General features: G+C 53.0%; 8 protein-coding genes across 8 annotated transcripts; 5 read left to right on the forward strand and 3 right to left on the reverse strand.

Annotated features, from left to right (window-relative positions):
• Positions 1-3133: 3133 nt before the first annotated feature.
• J4E78_010481 (uncharacterized protein) lies at positions 3134-5133 on the reverse strand (the record flags this gene model as incomplete). The annotated part of the gene is made up of 4 exons (XM_049371059.1): positions 3134-4262; positions 4314-4789; positions 4844-5025; positions 5085-5133. The coding sequence occupies 4 exons, from the start codon at positions 5131-5133 to the stop codon at positions 3134-3136; spliced, it is 1836 nt and encodes a 611-aa protein (XP_049217212.1).
• Positions 5134-8018: 2885 nt separating this feature from the next.
• PCN1 (DNA polymerase delta processivity factor) lies at positions 8019-10104 on the forward strand (the record flags this gene model as incomplete). The annotated part of the gene is made up of 6 exons (XM_049371060.1): positions 8019-8099; positions 8197-8374; positions 9171-9211; positions 9259-9688; positions 9753-10039; positions 10087-10104. 6 exons carry the CDS (start codon positions 8019-8021, stop codon positions 10102-10104), a joined length of 1035 nt encoding a protein of 344 aa, XP_049217213.1.
• A 5642-nt stretch (positions 10105-15746) lies between these two features.
• Positions 15747-17458, forward strand: J4E78_010483 (uncharacterized protein; the record flags this gene model as incomplete). Its single annotated transcript, XM_049371061.1, has 3 exons — positions 15747-15844; positions 15891-16850; positions 16903-17458. The coding sequence occupies 3 exons, from the start codon at positions 15747-15749 to the stop codon at positions 17456-17458; spliced, it is 1614 nt and encodes a 537-aa protein (XP_049217214.1).
• A 1329-nt stretch (positions 17459-18787) lies between these two features.
• J4E78_010484 (uncharacterized protein) lies at positions 18788-19903 on the forward strand (the record flags this gene model as incomplete). The annotated part of the gene is made up of 2 exons (XM_049371062.1): positions 18788-18990; positions 19039-19903. 2 exons carry the CDS (start codon positions 18788-18790, stop codon positions 19901-19903), a joined length of 1068 nt encoding a protein of 355 aa, XP_049217215.1.
• Positions 19904-20151: 248 nt separating this feature from the next.
• J4E78_010485 (uncharacterized protein) lies at positions 20152-21381 on the reverse strand (the record flags this gene model as incomplete). The annotated part of the gene is made up of 1 exon (XM_049371063.1): positions 20152-21381. One exon carries the CDS (start codon positions 21379-21381, stop codon positions 20152-20154), a length of 1230 nt encoding a protein of 409 aa, XP_049217216.1.
• A 2134-nt stretch (positions 21382-23515) lies between these two features.
• On the forward strand, positions 23516-25074 carry J4E78_010486 (uncharacterized protein; the record flags this gene model as incomplete). The annotated part of the gene is made up of 2 exons (XM_049371064.1): positions 23516-23540; positions 23588-25074. 2 exons carry the CDS (start codon positions 23516-23518, stop codon positions 25072-25074), a joined length of 1512 nt encoding a protein of 503 aa, XP_049217217.1.
• Positions 25075-25812: 738 nt separating this feature from the next.
• Positions 25813-26577, forward strand: J4E78_010487 (uncharacterized protein; the record flags this gene model as incomplete). The annotated part of the gene is made up of 1 exon (XM_049371065.1): positions 25813-26577. The coding sequence occupies one exon, from the start codon at positions 25813-25815 to the stop codon at positions 26575-26577; it is 765 nt and encodes a 254-aa protein (XP_049217218.1).
• A 90-nt stretch (positions 26578-26667) lies between these two features.
• J4E78_010488 (uncharacterized protein) lies at positions 26668-27725 on the reverse strand (the record flags this gene model as incomplete). The annotated part of the gene is made up of 3 exons (XM_049371066.1): positions 26668-27449; positions 27504-27573; positions 27636-27725. The coding sequence occupies 3 exons, from the start codon at positions 27723-27725 to the stop codon at positions 26668-26670; spliced, it is 942 nt and encodes a 313-aa protein (XP_049217219.1).
• Positions 27726-27900: the final 175 nt, after the last annotated feature.

Here is a 27900-nt window from a genome sequence, read left to right on the forward strand (position 1 = left end):
GACCAGCATACAAGGGCTAGAATCCAGCTGGATATACTTGTCGATTAGACTCGTATGAGCATTGGCCTTGTCAATGCGCTTTGAACCTTAGTGGCGGGAAACCGATGGTCTACGCCTAGTGTTCAGAGATAAACGACTATGCGCGCACATGGCTTCAGGGTAGCCCGGCAGAAATAAGCGTATATGCTTTTCCTGGTACATCTGCCTGCCTCTTGGGGTGGTCTTTGAGGACAAGCGTCCCGCTGCAGCAGCCGCAGCCGCAGTACACGTTGAGCGACAAGGCCCATCGCATGAAGACCAACAGGTGTCATGTGCTGTGCCGCATCTGGTGCTACTGTTGCGTATCTGATTGGTGTACTGTAAACTAACGAATGTCGCACAATCCCTTGCCGTTTAAGTTGAGACGCAGATACGTTGACAGGGCTGATCCGCGTTCCGGTTCGACACTCGAACACGCGGTGAGGCGCGACATGCCCTGGCGTCGACTTTGCCGACTGTCGTGTCTCAGCTCAGGGTCCTCCATCGGCTCCAGCGCGTCTTCTTCCCCAATCGAATCGGTCGCCGTTGGATACGGATAGCGGCATAAACACTGTGCGGACCCCAGGTCACTAACGAAATCGCTCCTGCGTTCATTCTGTTTCTTTGCATCTGGAAGACTCTGGTTTGTAAGATTGGTTTTCTGTGGGGTAGTCTTCAGTTGAAGCGTGATAAAACTGACGGAGACATAGCGCACGGAGGTGCTTCGCTGAGCTCAGTACAATCTGGAGGCCTTTGGACGAAATTCGCGTCACCTCATGGGCGTCGTCAAGATCGTTCTCTTGAAAAGATCATCCCTTTTCATATCTCTTCGTGGCCAAACCCTGCTCCACTTTGGTCCGGGACGTCGTTGGGTAGCTTTGGCCGCATGGCGTACGATCAGACGCAGGGTGGCGACGAGGGCTCGTGGTCGCAGCGAAGCGATGCGTATAGAAGAAGAGCCCCGTTCCCAGCGACAGTAGTTTGCGATACTGGAGCTGAGCAGACTTTGAGAGTAACCGCACCTTCATCCGGATTCGGCGGATATTCTCAGCGCTGGGTGCCGGTATCGCCTGAGTATCCTCAGCCTTATGGAATCCACTATCCCAACAGTGGGTACCAACAGCCTCTATCGCCAGGACACAATACCGTCGAGAGTAGTGCATATCAAAGGCATACTGACGCAGTAAGCGCTCCGCAGAGTAGTCCCATCGCGCAATTTGAGTACGCACCACCGAACCCCTTCCCTAGTGGGCCCCGGTATGTGTCTGGATAAAGTCCAATATCGCCCGCCCGCTGACTGAGTAATAGCTACGTAAGTACCTATCCACCAATAGGATACAATACGCATCAAGGATACCATGCCATGGGAACGACCCAAGCGCCTTTGACGACCTCCATGACTGCTAGCTAGTATGTGGTCTCCTCAAAGGTCGTTCGCTTATGCTGATGTTGCTGTGAAGCCAGGGCCAAACATATCCTTACGTGGCTCCGGCATCGAGCGTACCGGCGTCGCCTCCTACTGCCATATACCCGATACCGCCGATACAGATTCCTGAAGGATCCCACATCGACGCCGAGTATAGCGTACCGTGCCCGTATCGCTGCGGAACCGTTCTGACAGGTGTACATGCGCTGGGAAACCTAACGCGTCACCTCAAAACCCAGGCTTGCGCAGGGTCCAGTCGGGCCAAGGTTCGTTATCCATGCCCCATCGACGGATGTGGAAGACAGTACGCTCGTTCGGATGGGTTGAGAGTGCATATGCGCAGACGGCATGGTGCGCCTCCACCTGTGCCAAGGACCGATGGCGTCGTTGATGAGGATGAAGACTGAACGAGTGCCTGGCGGTGCCGTCTGTGTGGATGGCTAAGTCGGCCCGATACAGCCATTCACGAAGAAGACATTTTGTATGCTCGCTGGTCGTAGCTCTTTCATTATCCGTATCTTTTGTGTGTCCATCTGTCAATTTTGACTCTTTCTGTTATATCGTCGATATCTTGGAGGGTTTGCTGCGCGCATATGTCGGTGTTGATGACGGAAAGAGCAATCATGCGGTCTACGTAATCGGTAAAGGTCAGGGTCGTTAGCTGCGCTTTCCGCCGGAGACCCGGAAGAAGGCACTCATGTCGGGGCGTTCGTCATCGGCAAGAGTTGTAGAACAATGGTAGAATATGGCAGACTCAGTTGAGGCCCACCATGACTGGCGTGAAGCGATGGGTGAAGTGACGATGGTTCTCGGGGAAAGTAGAAACGGCGTCTGAGGTTCATGGCAGGGGCACTGAGTCGTCAGGCAGCCCAACGGGAAGGATCACCCGGTCGTCTTGGGCAAGAGCGGTTAGTCCACGGGTCGCAGTCGATCGTGAATCCAGTTTCAGCTGCTCCTCATCACCCTGGAAGCGGAACGTCACAGGCGTTTTTGCAACTGCTATCCGAAGCATCCCATGGTCATTCGACCCGATAGTCATACGTTGTCCATTCGACTCTGCGCACGGATGAATCACGCCTTTCGCTGCTGAGGTCATCCGTCTTGCCTCCCACGTCGGTGGAGTAAGATTGGACCAAGATGGATGCCATTTGCGCAAGAGCAAGTGACAGCGTCTCGCATCGTCATACAGTACCACCCACCTGACGTCAATACAATACGTATTGAGTGCATGAAGTGGTTTCGCAAGCCCTCGCATATGCAAGTTGTGCCAAAAGGCGTATACTATTAGTTTGCCAATAGCCGCATCTCGCTACCGTGAGGTCCAGGGATGGTCAATTTTCCGCGGCCAACACCCGTCAGCCACGTCAACGCTCCATGGCCCGGAGGCCAAGTGCCGAACGAACGACAGATCGTTTGAGAGCACCCCGGCTGTGGATCGCTTTGGTGGTATTGATATTTGTCATTACTATTCTGTGTGGATGTTCTGACCACAAGGTATGCGTTATAGACATTAAGCCTTCGACTCCAAGACATGTGTAGGAAAGTAAATGCGACCGCGGCAATGGTATAGCGTAAATGCCCAAAATCAAATTGAGACCCGATGCGCGCCAAGAAGTAGAGCAAGCGAAAGAAACGCGGCATCTAGCGACCGTCGTTAGTCCAACCGTATAAACAAAAGGAAAAGATGCCTCAAAGGCTCGTAATACGAGCGCCGGCCGGGGGCGCCGAGACTCGATGTGGTCTGAGATTGATGACAGACTCTAATTCTCTCAGCATGTTGGTGCTCGCATCTCGCTGCTCACGTAGCGAAGCTTGCCGAACGCGGTCTTCTTGGATCTTCTGCATGCGCTCTTCTCTCGACATAGTGGCTCGTGTCTTGGGTATAGCAATAGCTTCGAACACTTCGTCGTCGGAGTTGCTGCCTTGATCGCTCGACGGAGCACTCTGATGGGGGCTCAGCAAGTCACCATTGAGGGCGCGTAGAGCATCAGACGGACTGCCCTCATCTACAGCAGTCAGGCCGCCTAGGCTTGGAACTGGCGAGCGCAGCCCACTCGATGCCTGCGAGATTCTGCGTTCGTGGCGATCGATGTTCAGAGCCAGCGCGTTCTTGCCAGCTTCCCAAGCTTGGACCAAACTCTTGAGATCCGCGCCAATGGAGTCGTATTGCACTAGGAGAGAGTGGCCCAGATCCGTTACGTCTTCCGTGTCCTCTAAGCTTTTGCTGGTCTCTTCGCGAAGTACCTGCATCTTGGCTTGCAATCCTCGGATGCCACTTGACAGGCCCGACAGTTTGCGCACGGAATTGCGTATCTTTTCTCGGCCTGGCGTGGGTGCAACCTTGGCCGGCGATGGGAGTACGAACTGCTCTTCCTCGGCGAGCACGCGGTTGAACTTCTCACTCCACTCTCCCACAGGACGTGCCGTATTGAGCATCGAATCTACGACTGTGGACCACCGCGCAAAGTCAGGCTTGCCGCCGTCTGCCTCCATGGCGAGAAGAGAGCACAGGTATACGCGTCGAAGAATGGACAATCGATACTGCAGGATGCGCAGCGCTTTCAGCGTTTCGGCGTCATCAAATTCGGATTCGCTGTAACTCAGGGCGGCCTCTTGCATGTCTGGGTTGCTGATTTCGTACACATCGAGGTACTTTTCCAGATCATCCTCTTGTATCAATTGCTTCAGATTGCGACACTGTTCGGCGAGGATGGGGACGATGTCGGCATATGCAGCGCGGAGGTTCCGACGCAGTCGCTGGCAACGGCGGGTCTGTCCCCTCTCTTCCATGCGCGAGATGGGAGGCAGAGGACTGCTCCTGCGCGACGTTAGTGTGGATACCATGGACCGTGGTTAGATGGGAACGTACAATCGATAGCCGCGTGAGACGAGCTCGACCTCCTGGATCAGTGCAAGGGCAGATGATGTCGAGGCTTCGAACGCCTGCAGGTTCGCGACCAGGTCAGATGCGCCCTTGACGGCCTCCTGCCTCAGATACTGCAGCCATTGCCGTCGCAGGTACGTGTAGCCGGCGGTAGCAATGGCAGCGAAGACGAGAATGACCAGCAGGGTCCTACTCTTGCTGAATGCAGGTTGGCGTCGCGACCAGTGAACCAGCCATGCCAGTATGAAGGTCGCCGTGCCAATGAAAGCGGCGCCGACGGGGTTTATCGCTGCGACTTTGAATTCGTGAGGGCCAGGGCGTCCGTTGGCCGCGAAGCTGGGAATGGCGGATGCGCGAAGGCCTCCCTGCTCGCCGAGCAACTGGGAAGCGACGATGAGGTAGCGGAACTGCTCCAGAAAGCGCTCGTTGTCGGCGCGCCCAATGCGAGAGTTGACGGCTTTCTAAGTCACGTTAATAAGCATCCATGTGCTGCCGGAGGAATATCGCAGTCGTACCGAACACGCCGTGTGTATGCGAGCGATGGAGCCATGGCGGGCGTGAATGCGCAGCGGCTGGGGCAGCCTGTCTCGTATCCGCGATTGCAGCGTCGAAGGGCCCCGGGGCGCGAAGCTCTGCGGGAAGGCGGATTGCGATGGGGATTGCGCTGGTGAGTTGTCGGGTGACCCAGTACCTTGACCTAAGCCACAGCGGTTAGCATCCGCAATATCGTCATCGTCGTGGTGCGGCGGGTCGCACCTTCTAGTAACTGCGCGAGAGGCGAGCCGTCGGATATGATGTTCTCCATGTCGCTACCGCCGCATGGTGCGATTTCGTGTGTTGTTGTAGGGTCCCGCTCCAACGCTTGTGATGACTGCGGGTGCTCTAGGCTAGGGAGGGAAGGTGCCCGTGATATGGAAATGGCGGGGATGGCTGCTGCAGGGGCCGGCGCGTGTTGTGCGTGGGATCCAATCGTGGGCGCTGTCAACGGGTAACGAGGCGGCTGGTGGCAGGAAAGGAGCGTGGGAGACACATGCGAGGTGTGGGTGAGTGTGAATGGTTCTGGTAGTAATAGTGGTATAGGTCAGGGTCCGGAAATGAACTCGTGATTGGTGTGAAACAATCATGGGGAACGTTCGCTCGTTTACGCACCCCTCGACAAACGTGCCCCTGGTTCCTTGCATACGCGCGCCTGCTCTGCTCGAGGCCGACGTGTGGATGACGACTCACGAGCGTGGCATGTGCGTGCATGCTGTGCATCGTCGTTTCCCCTGTTAACATCTGGCTACACTCCAACAACGACTCATCTAACGGCACTCTTAACCATCACTTCCATCGTTCGCTCACTCGTTCTCCGATATCGAGGCTGCGAGTCAGCCGCACGTCCTCCGACATGCCATCCTAGTCCTCGCACTGATGCTCCGGACTAATCTGTCCATACCCATCTCCGCCGCATTGTATTGGCACCGGCGGTACACTAATTGCGCAGTTGCTGCGATGCACTCGGCCTTCCATTTCGACAATAACGTTGCCATGTTCGAAGAAGCGGAACCGCCTGAACAGGCCACCAAATGTAAACTTTACCCGCATTATGCTTTATCGGTACAGCGTTGCCCGGGTACCTGAGCAGTCTGCAATGTATGGTACAACCAAAGAAACAGCCGTTTCTATCCATGGATAATCGATAACGCTATCGATGACGTACCTGCAGCATCGCATCTACAAAAGCATGTGGCTTGCAGATCCCGCAAAAGCAACCTCCAGGTCGCATCAAAATTCTCCGTGCTGACCGCGGAAGCTAATGGAAAGGTGAGCCTCAAGCTTACAAAGCCTGGAACGGCGGCCTGGTGAATATCCTCCCGTGGATAACTTCGGCGTTACAGACGGAACGAAACCGCAGGTAACGTGCTGAGCACGATGTATCGACAACATCTCGAACTCGCCTAGATGTCACCTCTGACCGCTCGCCGCCACTGCCTCCTTGGCCGGATATAACTCTTATGGCCATGAGCATGGAAGTGTCGCGACATAGTCCTCCTTCGGTGCTTGATGCGCAGACTTGTCCGGGTGGGTGACTGAGTTGCAGACTAATCAGTCAGCTTACACTACACCTACACAATGCAATGACGAACAACGTTCGGCAACTCCCATTCGTCTTCCAGTGTATCCGGACGTCAAGAACAAGGCTGCGCCTCTGGACAGTCATACCGTGACAGGGTAATAAAACGCCACGGATTGTCAAGCGGGCTGTCTCTGCTAGCGATCTATCTTGACTTTATACTTTATGTATTGTCTTTGTCACGATCATGTGTAGCAATCATTGCTTTTTCCACCTAGCATTCATTGTTTTCTTATCAGCATGGACAACAGTATGATCGAACGTTTACTGACTACTGTCGACCTGATCAACACCAATCTCGATACATCATCTGATTCGTGGCAAAACCAATTGCCAGCCATTCAAAACATTACCGCCTCCTTCGAGATAAACGATACAACTCCCGACGAAGCACGCCGGCATTGGCAGGTACCTCTCATCAGCGTCTTTCAGCGTGTGGCTTTTGTCGATGCTGATCATGGTGCTGTCAAAGACTTAGCAGACTGGTGCTTGCGTCAGCTACTAGTTCTTCTCCAAATATACTCAGACGACGTCGACATCCAGGCTTGTGAGTTTTCTCCAGATGATACCGAGCAACGCTGACTGCTGCAGTAATTGGCCGCAACTGGTTACTGCGAGCGCAGAGGGCTTTGTCAAGCATCTCTCGGGCGGAGAGGGCATCTTTGAGCAGCGAAACAAGCAACACTGGATCGGCAACGAGGGCTTCGGTTAAAGCTGAAGAACGACTGCATGAGCCAGATTATGTCGAAGCCAGAGGATTACTTTTACCAGCTACCGAATATCTCCAGCGTGCAGTATACGTAGCGACGGAACAGGGAGTGGTTACAGGTTACCTGCTGTCTACAATAAGTAAAGCCACAGTTAATATGTTCTCTCGTTAACTTTAACCAGGCTGCCGAATCGTTCATGAGTCTGGGAAATGTCACATCAGTAAGAGCCAACGGTCGATATTTTCAGCATGCGATCGCATATCTACGAGCCGCAAGAGAAATGCCAAACTACTTCCTGGCCCCACATTTGGAACGGTGAGTGCTCGTCCTGTACGATGAAGCGGCGCATCGGGCTGACAGATTAAGGTATCTCGAGGGATATGGTCCCCTGTATGACGATATATGAGTATACATAGAGAATAGTAATCCCATTGAATAACTAGAGCGAAACCTAGATTACAGAACTCGTGCTGTCAGGCAAATTAAAGGGTGATGTGACAGGTGTTCGTGGGTCGTTCGTGTTCGCGCGCGCATCCATGGATGATGGCAGGGTCCAGGCACGGACCACCCTCCACTCAACTCCACTACCGTCGGAAGGTCCAGCCAGCACTGCGACTACCCCAAGCAGCCAGCACAGCATCATCGCGCATTCACACGACACTTCGCGCATTCCACATACATCGCAGACCTCTCCGTCGCCTGCATATATCCACGACGTCACAATCGATCCTGCACTGAGGCGCTCCGGACGAAGCAGCAATCACACGGCCGAACTCATCGCCCGTGTATCGACCGAACACCTATCTCCGCAACAACCAGTCGGGATCTGACGCTTCAATTGTCCGAGATCACAAGACATACACAATGGCGGCATCGGCACTGAACGAAGAGCGAGAACTCGCCATCCACCCAATTGTCGCAAGTAGCGTACAGCACAACACTCAGGTACGCCCTCCATCAAGCTCTTTGAGCCATATTGCGCGACATCAATCTTGTCTCTCTTCCGCTTTGATCTTCTTGTACTGATACAGACTCAATACAGGTCATCTCCAACATCCGCAGTCTCACCGCATCCCTCTTCGGCGTCGCCGCAGGCACATTAGGCCTCGAGTCTTACACAGGCTTCATATTCTATCTCCTCGGATCGCTCGTAGTATCGGCGCTGCTATTTGCGCTCAAGACAAATGGCAAGCCTGGCGCATACTTTTACCGGCCGCTGGGTGATCTGTGGCTGGGCGATGTGTTTGGAGGGTTGAGTGGATTCGTTCTTACTTGGACACTGTTCTATGGCTTGGTCAGAGCATGAGAATACCATGTTGCGATATAAATGGACTATTGGGTTGAGGGCGCATGTATACCACGGATGGTATGGTATCGATGGGTTAGTAAAGCGCTGGGCTTCGATGCTTGTGTGGTGGACATGACCGCAAGTGACAGATGCACGAGATACAAGCACATGGCCGTGAAAAGAAGCACTTGGCGGCAGGCCAGCGGTTAGGCTGTGAGTGCAACTCGTAGAAGAGGCGAGAAGCAATCGAAGCTCCGAAGAGTGCTTTCGGGATGCGGATGGGTTGTTGCTGCATCACTTCATCATGATACCCACCTGAATACATCGATGCGCGATGTTTGATACTTGAATTAAATTGACATGATTTCGCATCTTCTGAAATGTTGCACATCCTCTTGTGGAAGCAAAGTACCATGTCGGACATTCAAATCACAATCAACATATTCATTGTCAGGAGCAATTAGTACTGAGCAATCCGGAACCAGTCAAGCACGAAGGGTATGGTCTTGGCGGTACTTTATGCCCTGTGCTGAGTTAGCGCGTGGCCGACGCGTTCGCCAACCACTTTCGCGTTCCCCTCCATTGATTGTTGCCTCCACCGCAATTGTCTCCTGCACCACCGCGCTTTGTATACCCCCGTCAGCGTTATCGTACCCTCTTAATCTCCGTCCACAGTCAACAGTATGTATCTTCGTTGACATGTGGCTGACATAGTTAACCATCTGCAGTGCTCGAGGCAAAACTACCCCAGGCCCAAATCCTCAAGAAGGTACGTTCGCGTAGGAAATGTAGCAGAAGCTATTCTGACAGCAACAGGTCGTCGACGCCATCAAGGACCTCGTACAGGACTGCAACTTCGACTGCAATGATTCGGGCATCGCGCTCCAGGCCATGGACAACTCGCACGTCGCACTTGTTTCCATGATGCTCAAATCCGAAGCTTTCGATCCCTTCCGCTGCGACCGCAACATCGCGCTCGGAATCAACCTCGGTTCTCTTACAAAGGTTCTTCGTGCCGCTGGAAACGATGACGCCCTTACCATCAAGGCTGAGGACTCGCCTGATGTCGTCAACCTGCTCTTCGAATCCAGCACCACATCGAGGCTGAGCGAGTATGACATTAAGCTCATGGATATCGACCAGGAACATCTCGGTATTCCTGAGACGGACTACGCGGCAACAGTCTCGATGCCATCGGCTGAGTTCCAGCGCATCTGCAGGGACCTAGGCGCATTGTCCGAGTCAGGTACGTCCCGAACCAGACGCGACAGCGCGACAGCACACTATACAACAAACTAACTTTGCTTCAGTTTCGATTGAGTGCACTAAGGATGGAATCAAATTCGCATGCTCTGGCGACATTGGTTCGGGCTCCGTCATCCTCAAGACATCCACCAGCGTCGATAAGCCAGAGGAGAACGTTTCGGTTGAGATGAATGAACCTGTCTCACTCACTTTCTCTCTCAAGTACCTGATCAACTTCTGCAAGGCGAGCGGGCTGTCAACTCAAGTCAAACTCTGTCTATCTAGCGAGGTTCCCCTTCTTGTCGAATACCCCTTTGAGTCCAGCTACCTGAGGTTCTACCTCGCGCCCAAGGTATGTATATATCCCATAAGACACCAACACATTGCTAATATGAACAGATTGGCGACGAGGACTAAACGCATCATGACTTCATTCACGCACGAGCGGCATGTTTCCAGGATAGACGTGGGGGATTTGCGGCGCAATGGCTTTGATATGCATCGAGCGTCTGTTAGTTCAAGGTTCTGGCGTGCGACATTGGCGAAAACGCGGTGCCGCGTGGTGTGTTCCGCGCCCTAGGCACAAAAGGAAAGCTACTGCCCCACCAACGGCTTCACGTCATGTCGCGGAATTTCAGATAAGGAGATCAACAGTAAATCAACAACGTACCCCGCCTGCACGCTCTATTTCACCTCCCTTACTTGACTGTTTCTTACTATCATACATCATGGCTTCTGACACGCTGATACCGGACACGCGCGTGCTTGCGATTGCCAGTCATGTAAGACTCACGCGCGGGAGATTGTTTCTTGCTAACATGCTATAGGTGGTCCATGGGTGAGTCGCGTGTCGTCGCGGTAGATGCAGTACACTGACATTGAGCTGAGCTATGTTGGGAACAAAATGGCCACTTTTGTCATGCAATCGCTAGGTTGCGACGTCTCTGCGATCAACACTGTGCACTACAGTCGGTAGCTCATTCCCGTCGACTGGCGCATAGCTAACATCTCAGGCAACCACACGGCGTACAAGCAAGTCAAAGGCACAAAGACCTCCGCGAGCGAAATCCTCGAGCTCTACGAAGGGCTACAGCAGGCGAACCTTACCAACTTCGACGTTCTCTTGACCGGATACATGCCTAGTGCTGAGGCCGTACAGACGATAGGGACGATTGGTAGAGATATCAAGTTCAATGCTGGCACGAAGCCGGGTAGCTTTTTCTGGGGTGGGTTCTCGTGTGAGCTGGCAGGAGTCAGGACTGACAGAGACAGTGCTCGATCCGGTCATGGGCGACAATGGCAAGTTGTATATTCCAGAGGACGAAGTACCAGAGTACAAAGGACTGTTACGCGAGGCAGATCTCATACTTCCGAACCAATTCGAGGCCGAGTGAGTACATCTAAAGACTAGTCGCATACGAGCCGCATTTCCTAACAGAAACACAGACTACTATCCGATACCCCCATCACCGACCTCAAGTCCCTCGCCGCCGCCATCCAAGTCCTCCACAAGACCTACCAAGTCCCCCACGTAATCATCACGTCCCTCCGCTTAACACGCGACAACCAGACCATACCCTCGCGACCAGTATCCAAAGCCGGCACCGGCACGCATACTCCATCAGACCCCGACGCAGCAAGCTCCCACCCAGCCCCCCAACTCCGCGCCCCCCAAATCGACCTCTCCGACATCGAAAACCTCACAATCATCGGCTCAACCGCAACCTCGGACTACAAACCGCGTCTCTTCCGCATCGACACCCCACAACTCCCGCTCTTCTTCTCAGGAACAGGAGATATGTTCGCCGCGCTCACGATCCCGCGTTTAATCGAAGCCGTACACGACGCGTCCACACCCGAGTTTGATCTGCACACGAAACCGAGCTGGCGCTCACCAGACGATGTGGCGGCGCAGGAACTGCCGTTGGCGAAGGCGTGTCAGAAGGTTCTTGCGTCTATGCAAGCAATACTCACGCGCACGACGTCAGCGTGTCAGGAGAAGATGGCTGCGTATGATGCGCGTGCTGCGAAGGAAGGGAGGGGTGAGGGCGATGAAGCTGATGAGGAGGTGAGCAAGAAGAGGCATTTGGCGCTTATGAATGCGAGTGAGGTGACGGTTCCGCGGTATGTCAAGGAGATGATTGATCCGCCGGATCTTGAGCGGTTTAAACCACGGGCGGTGTATGAGGGGCAGAGTGTACCAGCGGATGTTGGGGAGAGGAAGCCGGATGAGTTGAACGTGCTGCATTTGGGTGTTGGCACGAAGGATGGTGGGGCGATGCAGGTGCTTCAGTCGGGGACGCAGGGCAGGGTTGTTGGAGAGGGAGAAAAGAAGGAGGCGGGTGATTCATGATATTTGGTTGTGTAGACGTTACGCGTTGAATTCTATGAATGCCAAAGCATCGTCAGTTCGTGGCTACCACCTCATACAAAAATAACTGAACAGGTCTGCAGACTACATCAAGACAAAGACCTGCAAAGTAGGTAACCTAACGTCAACGTAGGCTCTAGGGTGTTTAGTTTTGCACCTTATACAAGAAAAAAACTTAACAGGTCTGCAGACTACATTAAAACGAGAACTTGCAAAGTAGGCGAGCTAACGTCAACGTAGGCTCTAGAGTGTTCAGTTTTTTCCTAAGTTGGCGTGCAGCCACCTAAGCCTTCACACTGTCCGCGGCTACTTCTGCCACCTCGGCAGCTTCTGTCGCGGTCTCCGCCGCCTGGGTTGCAACGGCCGCCGCTGCGCCAAAGCCTCCTGTGCTGCCGAAGCCACCGGCGCCCCTTACTGTGTCTTCCAATTGATCGACGACGACTACGCTGGGCATGACGACGCGCTCGACGATGAGTTGGGCGATGCGGTCACCGATCTTGACGGGGAAATCGTTCTCGGAGAGGTTGGCGAGGATGACGCCGACGGGGCCGCGGTAGTCTGCGTCGATTACGCCGGCGAGGGTGTCGATGCCGTGTTTGTAGGCGAGGCCGGAGCGGGGTGCTACTCTGCCGTCTATTGAACCATGGTTAGTATGGTGTCTGCAGTACCCTCCTCAATGAATGCAGTATGGGAAGGATACGTACACGTCCCATCCGGTACTGAGATCTTGATATCCGTCGCTACCAATGCTCGCCCCCGCGCTGGAATCACAGTCTCTACTGCGCTGTACAAATCGTGTCCAGCAGCGAAAGCGCTTCCCTTTGTCGGCGCCTTGGCGTTTGGGCTCAGCAATTGTACCTGCAATTGTTGCTCCGCCGCCGCTGCACTAGCTAATGACGAAGCACCGACTGGCGCTGAAGGTTGTAGTGCGGCCATGTTGTCGTGGCTGGGGAGATGTGAAGCTGCTAGAGGTGTGGGTGTAGCGGCGCCCGAGTCTGTTCCTCGTGGTAGAGTGGAGGCGTGCGAGAGAGGAGTGGGGTCAATGACTTTAGTTCGCTTGGGGAGGGGTGACGATGGCAGAGACGGCGGCTCGTGGATGGGAATTGGCGTGTCTGACATAATTTTTTTCAGAATGGAAGTTGGGTTGTTTGGAGGGGCGGTGAGGGTGAGTGAAAGACGCGTTTGGTGGGGAAGACACGACGCGTTGGGGTGTGTTGTCATTGGCTGGTTGGCGAGGAAGGTGCGACTTGCTTCTGTTGATAGTGAGCACCTTTCTCTTTCTATGACTTACTCAAGGTTCTGCATCAACTTGATGTTTGCTAGAAAGAGATACCATGACATTTCCTGGATTAGAGGTTGAATCAAGTGTTGGGTCCTCGGATTACTTGTAACCCTCCTGTAAGTACCGAACACGTCTCAAAAGTCGACGAGATCTTCCTCCATTGCAGAGTACCATATTGAGCTTGAAATGATACAATGGTAGTGCAGAGCTCCAAGAGCAGATGAGATTGGTGCCAGGTCGAGGGACGTCGCTTGCCTGGCCATCATTGCTTTCTGCTAATGGCGAGGAAAAGTCGCATTCGCTTGCGAGGGTATATGCGCATTGAATGTATCCATTCTTAGATCGAGGGCAGGGCTTGTCATTCACATGTCAAGCGCGTACTGTGTTCCGTGGTAGACATGGTGCTGCGTGCGCGTGCTCTTCAGCTGATGTCGTGTCTCTCGTGACCTCGCAGACAGTGGCGGGAACATTGTGGCTTGCGTCGATCCCCCGCATTGATGTTCGCCTGCAGATGCTGTCGTCATATCTCCAGGGTTATGAGGAGGCGCATGAGACCCTTACGATAAGATCGCTTTCGATTGAGACGTTGCAGTCCAGCCATACATCAAGGAATACTTCGTGATGTGTCATGACATGCTCATACCGAGAAGACTACGGGTCAGTGCCTCCGACTTCTCGGATCGGAGGAAGCGACTATCCGGCCTGGCGCCAGCGTGCCTCGGCCAAGCCGTCTTGGCTCGCGAGCTTGAACGAGGATCCTACGAGCTTGACCTGACCTGTGAATTTGGCACAAGCCCGTCATCTCTGCAAAATTACCATCATCCTGGCAAAATGTCACGAGACAGCTGGATATCGAGTCTCGTGATCCCCATGAAACTCGTACTCCATGGGGAATCACGCTGGTGTGACGCGCCCCATGCCTAGTGGAGGCGACTCCGACTTTACCAACTCTCCGTGCCGCGATTCTCTCTAAACACGCCATATCGGAGCCGCCTTGGTGGATCTCGGTATCCAGACCACATGACCAGCCGTGTTCTGTTCCAAGAACACGTCTCGAGTGGACCCCGATTATTGAGCGGAGTTGCTGCCAGACTCCATGCATACGAGATTTTCGCCTCCAGATGCATTGCGCAGCTAAACACTACCGGACTGCCAGCCCTACATCGGTTAGGCCAAGAAAATCCTCCCGACAGTTCGACCAAGCGCTGGGTGCATGGTTCGAGGCTACCGTAGCCGCCTCGTCTGGTTGGCCGAGACCACGCTATCGTGCTCTAGCATGCTTGTTGAGCCTCACGGAGGGCATGGGAACTAATGCACCCCGTTTACCCTGGGGTCTTTCTGCGACTTTGGCGCGGCCAGAAGCAAAATCCTGCACGCTACTCATCTCCCCACCTCTTCGATATGCGCTTGTTTTCCCACAGACTGCCCGCTGGTACCAGCTCTTCGGCCAATGTTAGCAACACCGAGCACCGGAGTCGCGATATTCCAGAATCCTTCTACCACCATACTGCAAACAGTTGGATGCCGTCCGTCTAAGCAATCGCGCATGGAAAGGCTTGTCTGCATACGCGTCGCCAATTGGTGATCGTATGGACCAGTGAAACATCACAGATTTGTGAAGGAATGCGCTGTACTCGTCCGATGATCACCGACAGACGAACATCAGTTGGTGGTTTGCTCCGCAACCACGTCTATCGAGCAGAGGCGATGAACGGTCTCTGCCTGCATACCAAGATGCATCCCCGCAGAATGAGGTCAGTGGTTCATGGCTTACACGCACCCGACTTGACAGGTCATGACGGCTAAAGGCGACGCTTACCATCTAGTGTCCTATCAGCTAGCTGCTCCTACGCCCCGTCTTCGCCCCGGCACGCGACTGTCATCTCACTGTTGGGTGCGTGTGCCAGCAGACTGACCATGCGTGTCACGTAACCCGACGATATTTGCCATCGTTTTCCAGCAACACGAACGTGGGACCGCTGGGTAACGTTGCGCTAACTGAATCTCGGCTCCATGATTTCCAAATCTACTAGAATTGGCTCACGATGATTTGAACGCTATGGCATCCACAGGCCAGCGACGTGCTAGTGGTCAGCGTCTGGTCTGCTCTAGCTCCAACACCATCATGGCTAAGACCACCCACTAAGCTACCCCAGTCGCTTCGGACCTACTCTCGCTAGCCTGCTGGCCAGCCGCGGGACTAGCGCGCTGACCCCATGCTTCCAGTCTCCAGACTAGACAGCTGCCCATGGAGATCCCCAGGCTCGGTGAACAGTTCCCCAAATGTACTTAAAGATGGGCAGCCCGCCTTGGAGTGATAGTCATCCTCATTCGAGTACTCAACCATCTCTCTGGACTTGAGTCTTCCTTCCATACCCATTTTACTTCCACAGACAGTTGCCAATCATGGGTCTGATGTTGAAGAAGCCTGAGGGCGTAGCTGGCTCGACCGCGCCCGCCATCTTGGTCGGCCTGTTCGTTGCCTTTGGTGGTGTTCTGTTTGGGTATGTACGATTGATCCTTTCTCCAGAGATCTACTAACAATTACAGTTATGATACCGGTACCATTGGTGGTATTCTTGGAATGCACCACTGGCGACAGCTTTTCAGCACTGGCTACGTCAACAAGAAGGACAACATGCTCGATGTCACCGCCGAGCAGACCTCCTTGATCGTCTCTATCCTCTCTGCCGGTACCTTCTTCGGTGCTCTCACCGCAGCACCCACTGCCGATTTTCTCGGTCGCCGCCTCGGTCTCGTCGTCAGCAACATTGTCTTCTGCGTTGGTGTCATTCTCCAGACCGTCGCCACTGCCATCCCCATGTTCGTTGCTGGACGTTTCTTCGCTGGCTACGGAGTCGGTATGATCAGTGCCACCATCCCGCTCTATCAATCCGAGACTGCTCCCAAGTGGATCCGTGGTACCATTGTCGGTTGCTACCAGCTTGCTATCACCATCGGTCTTCTACTTGCTGCTATCGTCAACAACTCCACAAAGGACAGGACCGACACTGGCTCCTACCGTATCCCTATCGCTGTTCAATTCGCTTGGGCTATCATCCTCTTCACCGGTTGCATCTGGCTTCCTGAGACTCCTCGCTGGTTCATCAAGAAGGGCCGCCCAGAAAAGGCTGCCAAGTCTCTCTCTACCCTCCGCCGCCTCAATGTTGACGACCCGGCTCTTGTTGAGGAGTTGGCTGAGATCACTGCCAACCACGAGTATGAGATGTCTCTTGGCAAGGCCACCTACCTCGACTGCTTCCGTGGTAACTTGGGCAAGCGCCTTTTCACTGGTTGCGCCCTCCAGTCTCTCCAGCAACTCACTGGTGTCAACTTCATCTTCTACTACGGAACATCCTTCTTCCAGAACTCGGGCATCAGCAACCCCTTCGTCGTCACTATGATTACTTCCTGCGTCAACGTCGCCTCCACCTTCCCTGGTCTCTACCTTGTCGAGAAGTGGGGTCGCCGCAACCTTCTCCTCTTCGGTGCCGTCGGTATGGCTGTCTGGTAAGTTCTGATTTCACGAAGCGCAAATGAGACATGTACTGACTTTCTGCAGCCAATTCATTGTTGCCATCACCGGTACCGTTGCTGGTATTGATAACCAGGCTGCCCAGCAGGCCTTGATTGCATTCGTCTGCATCTACATCTTCTTCTTCGCCTGCTCATGGGGACCTGTCGCATGGGTTGTGACTGGTGAGATCTTCCCTCTCAAGGTCCGCGCCAAGTCCCTCTCCATGACAACTGCATCCAACTGGCTCCTCAACTTTGCCATCGGATACGCCACCCCCTACATGGTCAACGACGGACCCGGCAACGCCAACATGGGCGCCAAGGTCTTCTTCGTCTGGGGCGGATGCTGCTTCATCTGCATCTTCTTCGTCTGGGCCATGATCTACGAGACCAAGGGTCTTTCCCTCGAGCAAGTCGACGAGCTCTACGGCAAGTGCTCCCAGGCCTGGAAGTCTCCTGGCTTCGTTCCTTCCATCTCCTTCCAGGACGTCCAGGACATGCACGCCGACAACCGCCGCGCCAGCCTTACTGATATTGAGGCTGATGCTTCCCGCAAGAGGAGCGCTACCTACACCGAGTACCCTGAGAAGACTGTTGTCTAAGCATCTACTCCACGGAGCTTACGAAGAGTTATGAGAGATTCCCTACCACAATTGTAAATACCCGACTAGCTGTTTGATTTTCGCTTGATAGCGCAGCATTGTATATATCCAATCATCTATGAATTATGATACTACTATAACTTCATCTACATCACCACTTGCTGTGCTTCCTCTTGCATTCCACCTGTGTCTTCAATCCCCATATTCGTGTCTATCGGACTCATTCCACCGAGAACGAATATAGCTCATAGTCCAGCTCTCAGATAGACCTCTCAGCTTGTGCGCCATTTTCCCAGCATGGCTTTAAGCGACCAACCAGCGTGCGGGCCGTCTCTCAACTGTATCTGCCATCGATATCCAGCCGGAGACACTCCGCAGCGCCACGCGCGCTTTCCCCAGATCTACCCCAATTTTAGTGTTGAGGCTAGTCTAGCGGCGGACTTGCATCGAGCCGCTCGCAACCTTGATGTGCATGAGACACGATGGCTTTTGGTCAGATGTCCGATCAGCGATTAGGATAGACGGCGGAGATGCGCGTAGGGCGTGATCAACAGTGAATGTGGCTTGCGTAGAGATACCAGACTACCTAGGTATGTTGGCACGTGGTTGGGTGGTGGCATGTCTCTTTGCACATCACGACCCCTCACCGTTTCAGAATCAACAGTAAGGTTACTTTTGAACTGCGAAGGTATTTGCGGCTCGATTCAATGATCTGTATAATATAGTGCGACGACGGATGATGATGCATTTTGCTGTTTTCAAGACTCAAGCTTTTCACTATGGAAACCTAAATTCCGGGTCGAAGGGTGAGTTGCAACGCTGCGAGCGTGTCCTATATCCTCACAAAGAAGGCTGCTTGGTGTTTTTGGTGAGTCTTAAAGCGAGTTGCAGCTTGCTTCAGAGATGAAGGATCCAACGTCGCCCTGGCTTCGTTGCTGGGTGGCTGATTCTGGACGTTTGATTTCGCAAACGGAGAGAGGCGGTGGTACGTTCACAGCAATGGCAATTACACCCGCTTTTTGACAAGATCAACATAGTATTTAGCTTAAGCTGACACTTGAACATCTTTTGCGTATACTATTGAAGTCACTCGTATGGACTTTTCTCCAAGTTTGACGGCCGTGATGACCTCATCGTAAACATTCTTTCACCTTTCACTCACTCCAACAAACACCAGACAGATGAGACCACAAAAAGCTTGGCAGGGTCCATATCAAACGCACAATCGTGTATGAAATCTCTGATTCGAGCCTTTTGCTTATACACCACCGACGAGCGTTTCGCATCTTCCGAAATCCATACCACACTCAAACGAAAGAACCCTCAGATATGGCTAAGCTCGGCGTCGGATACGAAGTTGAGATTGAGGAATACACCTGGGAACTTGGGACTGGTTTGGACTCCAAGCGCCACTCGCTCAAATGGTCGGAACAAGATTCGGAAGGTAACGGAAAGTCGTGGTCGCTCTCGAATTTCATCTTACCACCCGACCATCGCTTCTCTTACACAGCGGAGAAGAGATATCTTTACTAGTAAGTCTTTCTTTGACACATTCAGATATCTTCTAACCTCGCATGTAGCACGCCTGGCGGGATCGACATACGCAATCAACTTGGAGTAAGCATGGGTAGACGTACACCGACAGCCACCGGGAAGGCCAAGCTGGAGACACTCCCAATCGCAAGTCTCAGCATCACCCTGGGATCGAACTTCGTGTCCGAATTGTTCTTTTATCATTGGGAGAAGATCACTGGACGCAAACTCTCGGATGTCCTCCTTCCCGGATGGCTCGGCGGTTTTCGTTTCTCCCCGGACAGTAGGTACATTGCAGCGTCGTTCTTCGCTCAATCTGAGACCCAGCGCGCACTACCTTTCCCTTCGAAGGACTTAGGCCCAGACTCGATCGCCCGCTATGTCGCCAAAGTCCGGAAAGACTACTTGCCCGCCAACGTCGGGGACTTGCTGTGGCTGATCGATCGGTTCTTGAAGTGGACGTTTCCTCACGGTGACTACAAGCTCGACTTTATTCCGCTTTCCTGCGATCATCCCGACTCAATTTACCAACTCATCAAAAATATTGGCGAAGAGGGAAGATACAGACACCACCCTCACTTCCGAACCTTCATCGCTTTCTCCAAGATGAGTGACATGGGCTCGGATGAGCGCGCTGTCCCGAACAACGCTCTGGTTCTAGCCGCGGAAATCCTTGCAGGGCAATACACGAAGAAGCGCAAGAGGGCAGAATTTCGCTTCAACGGCGGGGTAGTATCCGAAACCAGGAGCGTACTCATGCTGAGTGATGACTGGCCTTCGTACACTGTGTGTCAAGAGGACCCAGAAGAGCTCAAACAGGACATTGTACTTATTTCGGACTTGACGGACGATGAGGGTTGCAATGGCGAAGAGGACGATAATGTTGATGGAAAGGATGATAAGAGGAAGTGAAGACGGCGCGTTTGCTGGAGGTGGGGTGACTACGGGTTTGAAGTAATGAAGGAAAGAAGACGACAAAGTTGGAGGAGGGTGGAGCAAGACTGACGGCTTCTAAGAGTGCCCATTGTATGGGTTTGCTATGCCGCATTGGTTTCACTCATTTCGGTGCTCAAGAAGCGATAGTGAGTAATGGAAACATTGAAATGCCCTGTAACGACCTTTCTTACACTATTATGACGGAATCGCACTTTCTCACAACCCTAATCCTCTTCCCCATCATCAAAAATCCCACATACCTCCAGTTGTGGATAGGCCGCGTTCCACTCTTTCAGAATCTCCTTCGCCTCATCATAGTCCATATTAGACCAAATACCCATGATAGCCAATCTTGTAATATCCCTCGCAATCCTGTACTCAGGCGTATAGGCCAACTTACAATAGTTCTCACCAGCAGCATCCTCAAAGGACTTCTTTACGGCCGCAAGATCGACGTCTTCCGGTATATCGTTGGCATCAGCCTCTTCCGGTTCGTCATCGCTCTCTTCGAAATTCCACAGCCAGTATGGGGATCGGCAATTCATGAAGGTGGGGGCGAAGACGGTTTCATCCCAGTCTAAGATTGCGGAGAGGGTAGCGGTGGTGGGAGAGGTGATGTGGATGAGCATGTTGCGTGGCTCGAGATCCATGTGTGTGAGTGCGTAGATGTTGTCGTTAAGAAAGCCAAGCGTGTGTAGATGCTGAATGATGGCTGTGAACGGTTTCCAAGGGTTCAGGAATTTACGATTGAGGGTTAGGTCGAATGCGCGTTGACGAGCGAATTGTGACATGAGGAATTCTCGAACAGTTTGAGGGGTAGCTGCCACGAAGACCTCATTGGTTTGGCGAAACGCGTTTCGTGGTGGGCATTGTAATCGCAGTAGCTGCGTTTCTGATGATCCAGCGAGAATGCTTTCTGGATTCAGTGTGCCAGGAGATGGCGACTGGATCTTGCTCATCTCCTTCAGTGCAGAGCCTAGATCTCGCGCGAAGGAGATGCGCTGCTGCGTGTTGAGCTCAGAATAGACGTCGATTACTGACTTCCCCGGAACACGTGGCTGGATCGTATATCGGCTACCAATTGGGTTCTCAGTTGAGAAGCTGAAAGTCTTGATCCTGGGTACTGGAATGCTCGTCGCAGCAAGAAACTTGAGGATAGAGACTTCGTGTTCAACCCACGCATGCTCCATACGCGGTATACGCAGCACATAGTCTCTGAGCTCCGTCTTGCGTAACATACCGGGACAAAACGTTCGAAGAAACCAGCGTATCTGCCGCTCAACCCAGCTAGCTTGATATCGAGACCCGTCGACCTGGATGTTGATCACGCGGTTGTAAGAGCCACCATCCATACGCGTGATGGTGAAGGAGTCTTTCGAGAGATTCGGCCACTCCTTCTGACATAGGTCGACTACCTTGAACTGGAAAGTTTCGAAGGGCTCATGTTCGAACATTTCAGTAGAGGTAGTCGAAACGTCGGAACTCGCGATAGAAGCCGAGTCATTCCCAGTATCTCGCGCGGGCTCCGTCTGTTCCAAAGGCGTAGCGCTGGGTGACATCTTCGTATCGGACATATTTCCAGACCAATGGAGTGGTGGAGTCTGGTTGGCAAACTCCAATAAAGGAACAGCGGTTTTCAACGTTATAAGAGGTCCTGCGAGTATTGTGTGAAATGTAACAGTGCTGGAGGGCGACTTTCACAAAGAGATTGTGGGACTCGATACGATCCGAAAGGTTTCCATGTGCGAATGAAGCAGCAAGACGAAGAACGAGCGCCCAGAGAAAGGCGGTGGTTACACTGCTTTTCAACTCAAAGCCCAATAACCCGTCCCCTGGGTAGTTAAATACGCCTGGGTACTCTCTAAGTAATCGAGCATAACACGTGTATCGATTCACACCAGCACTCAACTGAACAGACTTCCCGACCCTTTTCAACTCTTACTATGGCACGAAAATATGGATCCAAGGTAACACACCACTGCTGGTGTGGACAGACCGGCTGGTGCAGAAAGCACCTGCTGCGATGTGAGGCGCACGGAATTGACTACTATGCGAGCGGTGGGTGCCAGGCTTGCGAGGGAGTAGCTGACGCTACAGACCGAAGAGAATATAAAGAGAGACAAGATCAAAAGAAACAAGCCGAGGATGCAAAGAGAAAAGAAGAAGACGCCTGGTTCACCAGAACGAAGGGCCGGAAGTAGAGCTTGATAGTAGGTAGAGTCGCGACTGAGAAGGCGACCGCGCGTAGGTTCGGGGAAGGTTGCAAATTCCAGGTGGCGTACCCGGATAGATTGAGGATGAAAACTGCTTTCCTGGAAATGTTTGTATGTTGATGTTGGCATGAAGGTAGCTCTGCTCTCCGAGACGGGTTAACAATGAAAGTGAGACAAAGAAAGTGGATTCGTTCAAACACGTCCTGGGACGCATTTGGAAGTATGAGTCCTGTTGTCTTTAGCCATGACTGAGTGTTCAGATCTAAGTGTGCTGTTTGGTTTGATGTCTTGTCGCTCAGCATGTATGCGGGGCGTGTTGCAGTCGTTTGTGAATCAAGAGAGCAACCGACCGAGCAAAAGAGAGCTCGAATAAGCGAGCATCACACTACTAGCTATTATCACTTTTCAAGACCAGGTCTCTCTCGAACGCAAAAAAAAAGTAATGGGTCTTACCGCGACTCGAACGCGGGGCCTCTCGCAAGCTGTGCTTGGGTTTACCCCTGTGAGGTGTTAGGATGAGAAGGGCGACTTGTGGCACGGTCAACTTACTAAGCGAGAATCATACCACTAGCTGTTGTATGTCAGAATTTGTTGGTCGGAAGACGAATGCTTGGTACATACACCATAAGACCAATTTTGCTGTTGCAGCTGTTGATGGAGAGATGGTCAATTAGTGGCTCTATAATCTAAGCACATCAGGTTTGGCTGCATCTTATTGCCCCGCTCTGCATGAACAACCCATAGTGATAATAAAGTAATTGGTTGAGTCATAGTGGAGCTACGGCTCAGTGATGGGCGGCTGATTTCGCATATGTGGGGACCACAACGTGAACACGAACGATGGAGGGGTAATCTGACTAGCTTACGATGGTAGACGATGCACACTGATAGTTTTGGAGTGATCTGACCATTGGTCGTTGAGATAGTCGGAAGCTCAAGTAACTTAGGTTGTAAGCTTGACGTGGTACTTTTATACACAATCCCCTATTTGCCACTCCAAACAAGCAGCACACTAAGTTCAATCAACGATGCGTACAACAAGATATACAGTAGCCTGGAGATTTACAGGATAATTCCAGGATAACATTACATACCCAAAAAACATTTCCAGGCGCATGCATTTTATGGAGATTCAGCACTGGTGGAAACAATGGTAATGCAAGGGTATTCAAGTACGATTGTCGCGGCGGATGCGCTATCGCAAGGGTCGCTGCATCTTCGCCTCGACATCATGGACGCGCCCCTCGGAATCTTGGAAGCGCGTGTACCTTCCAGCACCTCCGTCTACGCCGCATCAACGTCGCAACATCAACCTCCGATGGCGACCACGGCTTTACCTCCACCTTTGCACACGCTGGAAAAGTCATAATCCACCATGGTGCGGTTGCTGGTTCCTGAAGGTGAGTTTCGCGACCAGATGTAGCCCCAGTATCCTAACATAATCCAGGCGAGAGTCAGCATGCCATCACCGGGAGACCACCTGGCGCAATCGCTACACAACGCGACCTTATCGCATCGCCATGGAGATCCTCAATCGCCGCTGCAGCCGTTACTGGCGGCTTCGCCCTGGTTGGCCGCTCACGACCTGGCGTGTTCCTCAAGTCCGCCGCCTTGATCGGTGCCGTAGACCTCACATTTACCGCATCTGGAATCTATGGGCAACATGAACTGCACCGGGGCGTCTTCAAGATGGAAGGGATACAGCCCAAGCCGGGCAAGCTATGGGAACGGACAAAGCACTGGACGTGGGAGGATGCGACACTTGGGGGAGGAGTAGTGGGCGCATTTTTGGCACTGAACCCGCGTGCTCTACCCGGCGTCTACGGCTTCGCGCGATTCTTCGGAGCGGCTACAGTTGGGTGTGCGCTCGGATACAAGGCCGGACAATTCTACATTGTTCGCCTGCCCCCACAACTCCTACAGCTCTTCGACTACTCAATTACGGCAAACCGGCTCAGAGAGTATGAAAAGTTGCAGGAGAACGAAAAGGCCAAATCGTCCCTTTCTCGAATCGGCAAACTCGCGCTCTGGTATCACACGTCTCAGACGATGACTATTCTTCGGAGTCCTCTACAACTCGGCGGTATCGGAGGGATGGGAGGGTCTAGCGGTAGTCCTGGTGGTCAGCAGTCACCGCATGGTAGCCCGTTGCATGCATTGAAGGCTGAGATGGACAAAGAGACTGTCTTCCAGACCGAATTCAAGGAGGGTGAACTTGCAGGACCCGATATAGAGAACGGCTACCGCGCGTACAAGGACAATCTCCAGTCAAGAGATGCAAGTAAAATACAAGACTGGTTGGAGCAAGTTCGAGAGCTCAAGAACAACATCGGTTCGGAGTGGCAATACGTCTGGGGATACCTTGGGCAGAAAGAACACGAGTTTTATCAGCATGCAGAGGAAGACGGGGAGAAGGATCTGCTCCGACGGGAAATCCAGCTGCTGAACAACATGGCCGCTGACATAGTTACCCGATGTGCAATCCTCGAGTACCACGAACGCGATGCCCTGAAGCAACTACGGCAAATCGAGCAAACAGGATCAAACGTCGAGCCCGATGCAACATCCCAATCCACCACGGTGCCGTACGAATTTCCACACGATTCAGCCGAGGTTGCTCAACACAACTATCGTGGCCCGCGCATCGCCACCGAGCGAATCCGCACAACCTGGTCAAGACAAAAAGAGTTGTTGCGACACTTCGACCACGCTGCCGCCCGTGCCAGTGAGATATCCGAAGCCGATAGCGGTTTCCACGTCGCTGAGCACCTAAAGCGTCTGAAAGAGGATGCTGATCAGATGCGGAAGAACGTAGAAGCCACTGGGCGTTTGCTGCGACGGTTTGAGGATCGGATTCGCGAGGCTGATGAGGAGGCGAAAGAAAAGCCTCGCCAAAGCGGAGTTGGTTCGGATGGTGAGCAGAAACCTACTTGACATGGATCTTTGTCGCGCTTGGGTATACTCTGCCTTTGTCATGAGCCAACTCGTTGAAGTCAGGCGTTGTAGGTTGCTCGGTCAGATACCTTGCAAGGACTGATATCATGAGACTATTGGCCTGTAGGTATGCATGCCTTGCTTGAATACGGCGAGTAATGAACTATCAAGCACGTCGCGAAGTCAGCCCGATGGCTCGAATACATCCGCGAACATACATAGCTAGAATAGCACAACAAGCCGTGTGGGCTGCGATACCTCGGCAGTAACGATGCTCTCTACGCGAATCCGTGGCGTTGTCTGTGGATGATCCTGTCAGTGTCGTTGAGACACTAGAAGGGGCTGCTCTTATTGCAAGAGACGCAGTCTATCCCTGGGGTACATTAATCAAGTCAAAGCACTTTGGAAGTTACTCTTGTAGTCAGCTTCCTGTGTATGGTAAAATATTCAAAAGATCCAGACGGCCAGGTTTCACCTAGGCCGCGTGCAGACTATGACTCAAATTGTTCATAGTGCACGAAATGCCGTACAAAGCTCCTTGAACGTATCTAGTGCATATGCATCGGCATTCCTCAATATCGCCGTGGGTGAGAGACGGCGACGGATGACGTAACCATTCGGAACTCAATGCGGAAATCTCTCGCCTCTGCGCTTCTAGAAGACTCACTCTGGCCACGAAACTCACCACCGCATCGCGTATCCTAATCACCATCCTATACACCTCCTGATATCTCCATAATGCGCTCCGTACGTTCATCTGCAGCGCGCAGAATCCGCACATCTCTCACCGAGCCCACCACTTCGCCGTTCCGTACGCGACCAAGCGCAACACCGTGCATGCTCTGCGCACATCGCATGCCGCCCCAGACGATATCACGTCGATTTCAATCCTCCTCTTCCAGCTCGAATAAAGTCGAAAAGCCATTCGAGACACAGCAATCTTCCACAGCGCAATCGTCCCAGGTCCCACAAACACACTACGCCTTCTTCCCCAACTCCTTGCCATCCGGCCCGCCCCCAGAAGGCCCCTTCGCCATCGACCTCCCCGCTCTCAAGAAGGAATTCCTCCAACTACAAGCCCGCGCCCACCCCGATCTACATCCACAAGCCGACAAGAAACGCGCCGAAGCCCTCTCATCACGCATCAACGAGGCCTACAAAACACTCCAGAACCCGCTTCTAAGAGCACAATATCTGCTATCCTTACGCGGAATAGAGGTAGCAGAAGATGAGACAGCGAAGGTAGAAGACCCGGAGCTGTTGATGGAGGTCTTGGACGCCAGAGAGAGCATAGAAGAGGCAGAAAGCGAAGAAGATCTGGTGGAGATGCGGGAGAGGAATGAAGAGAGGATAGCGGAGAGTACGGAGATAATTGACAAGGCATTTAAGAGGGACGATTTAGAGGCAGCGAAGAGCGAGGCGGTTAAGTTGAGGTATTGGGTCAACATCAAAGAGAGCATTGAGAATTGGGAGAAGGGGGCGCCGGTTGTGCTGCAACATTAGATGGTGTGTAGGAAGGTTGGAAGGCTCTTGTACGATACTACGACGCGACATGCCGGAATAATTCAGCTATCCATCGGCTATCCATCCCTTCTAAACAGGAACAGTGATGGGGTTCATAACCCCCGCCCCGCCATCAACCCTCAACTCAGCGCCCGTAATATAACTACTGAATCCACTCGCCAGGAACCCCACCGTCCTACCCACCTCCTCCGGCCTACCCGCCCTCTCTAGCCCAATCGTCCTCTTCTGACTCTCTTCCCCTTGTAACGCAGCAGGCGGGAATTGGCCTTGCGCCATCTCCTTGACACCGCAGTCCTTCAGATCAACACCCACATCAATCTGCCCAGCCGTGATGGCATTGATACGCACCCCCGTCCCCTTGAGCACCAAAACGCCAGAGCGCACAACACCAAGCGCGGCATGCGACGCCATAGTAAAAGCAGGCGCCCAGCACCCACCATACGTCCCCGCAACACTAGTCACAACGATAATACTCCCATACGGAACATCTTTCGGCGCAGCATTAGGATAACTCCCCTTGGGCGTCGTCTTCTGCATAGCAGCCGGCGCGTACTTGAGGGCGAAGAAAGCCGGCATGGCGTTCGTGTCAAACGCGGCGTACAGATCTTTTGGACCAGTTTGATTGATGGACGGCGGGCCGAGTAGACCGGTCGAAGACGTCCAGACGTCGAGGCGGCCCCAGGAGTTCAGCACGTCGTCGATGAGGGCGAGGGTGTCTTCTTCGGAGTTGATCTTGTAGGGGTAGCCGATTACTTTTGTGTTTGGGTATTGCGCGTTTATTGAGTCGGCGAGTTCGGCGTAGGGTTCGGAGGGGAGGGAAGAGCAGGCGTATATGCATGCTGCGCCGTGGGCTGGGAGGAGTGTTAGCAAGTGGTTGTGGGTGTGGTTGAGGGGTTGTGATGTACCGGCGAGTTCAGCGACGATTGCTTTGCCTACGGGTTGTGTTGCGCCTGTTACTACGCATACGAAGCCGTACTACATCAGAACGCAATGTTAGCCAATGTTGCGTTTCGTTTCCCAAGATGACAACAACTCACCAATTTCCCATCTGCTCTATATGGCGAAAAATGCTCCGAATCTGTGATACCCGCATCTCTCACTCCACTTCCATTCGTGTTGTTGGCCATGGTCACAAATCTCCACGGGTCTTGGGTATCAAGAATTCGCAATGAACGAAGGACTACGTGAAAAAGAAGGCACGCGCACCAGCGCGTCTATAGGACATCACATCATTGTTAGCTATTGATTGAGAGCTGCTTGCTTGGGCAGGAGGTATTATGTCAGTGTACATATCCACGGGGC

The sequence above is a fragment of the Alternaria triticimaculans genome, assembly GCF_023758025.1.
Source record: "Alternaria triticimaculans strain BMP 0046 chromosome Unknown scaffold_33, whole genome shotgun sequence".
Classification (NCBI taxonomy): Eukaryota; Fungi; Ascomycota; class Dothideomycetes; order Pleosporales; family Pleosporaceae; genus Alternaria; species Alternaria triticimaculans.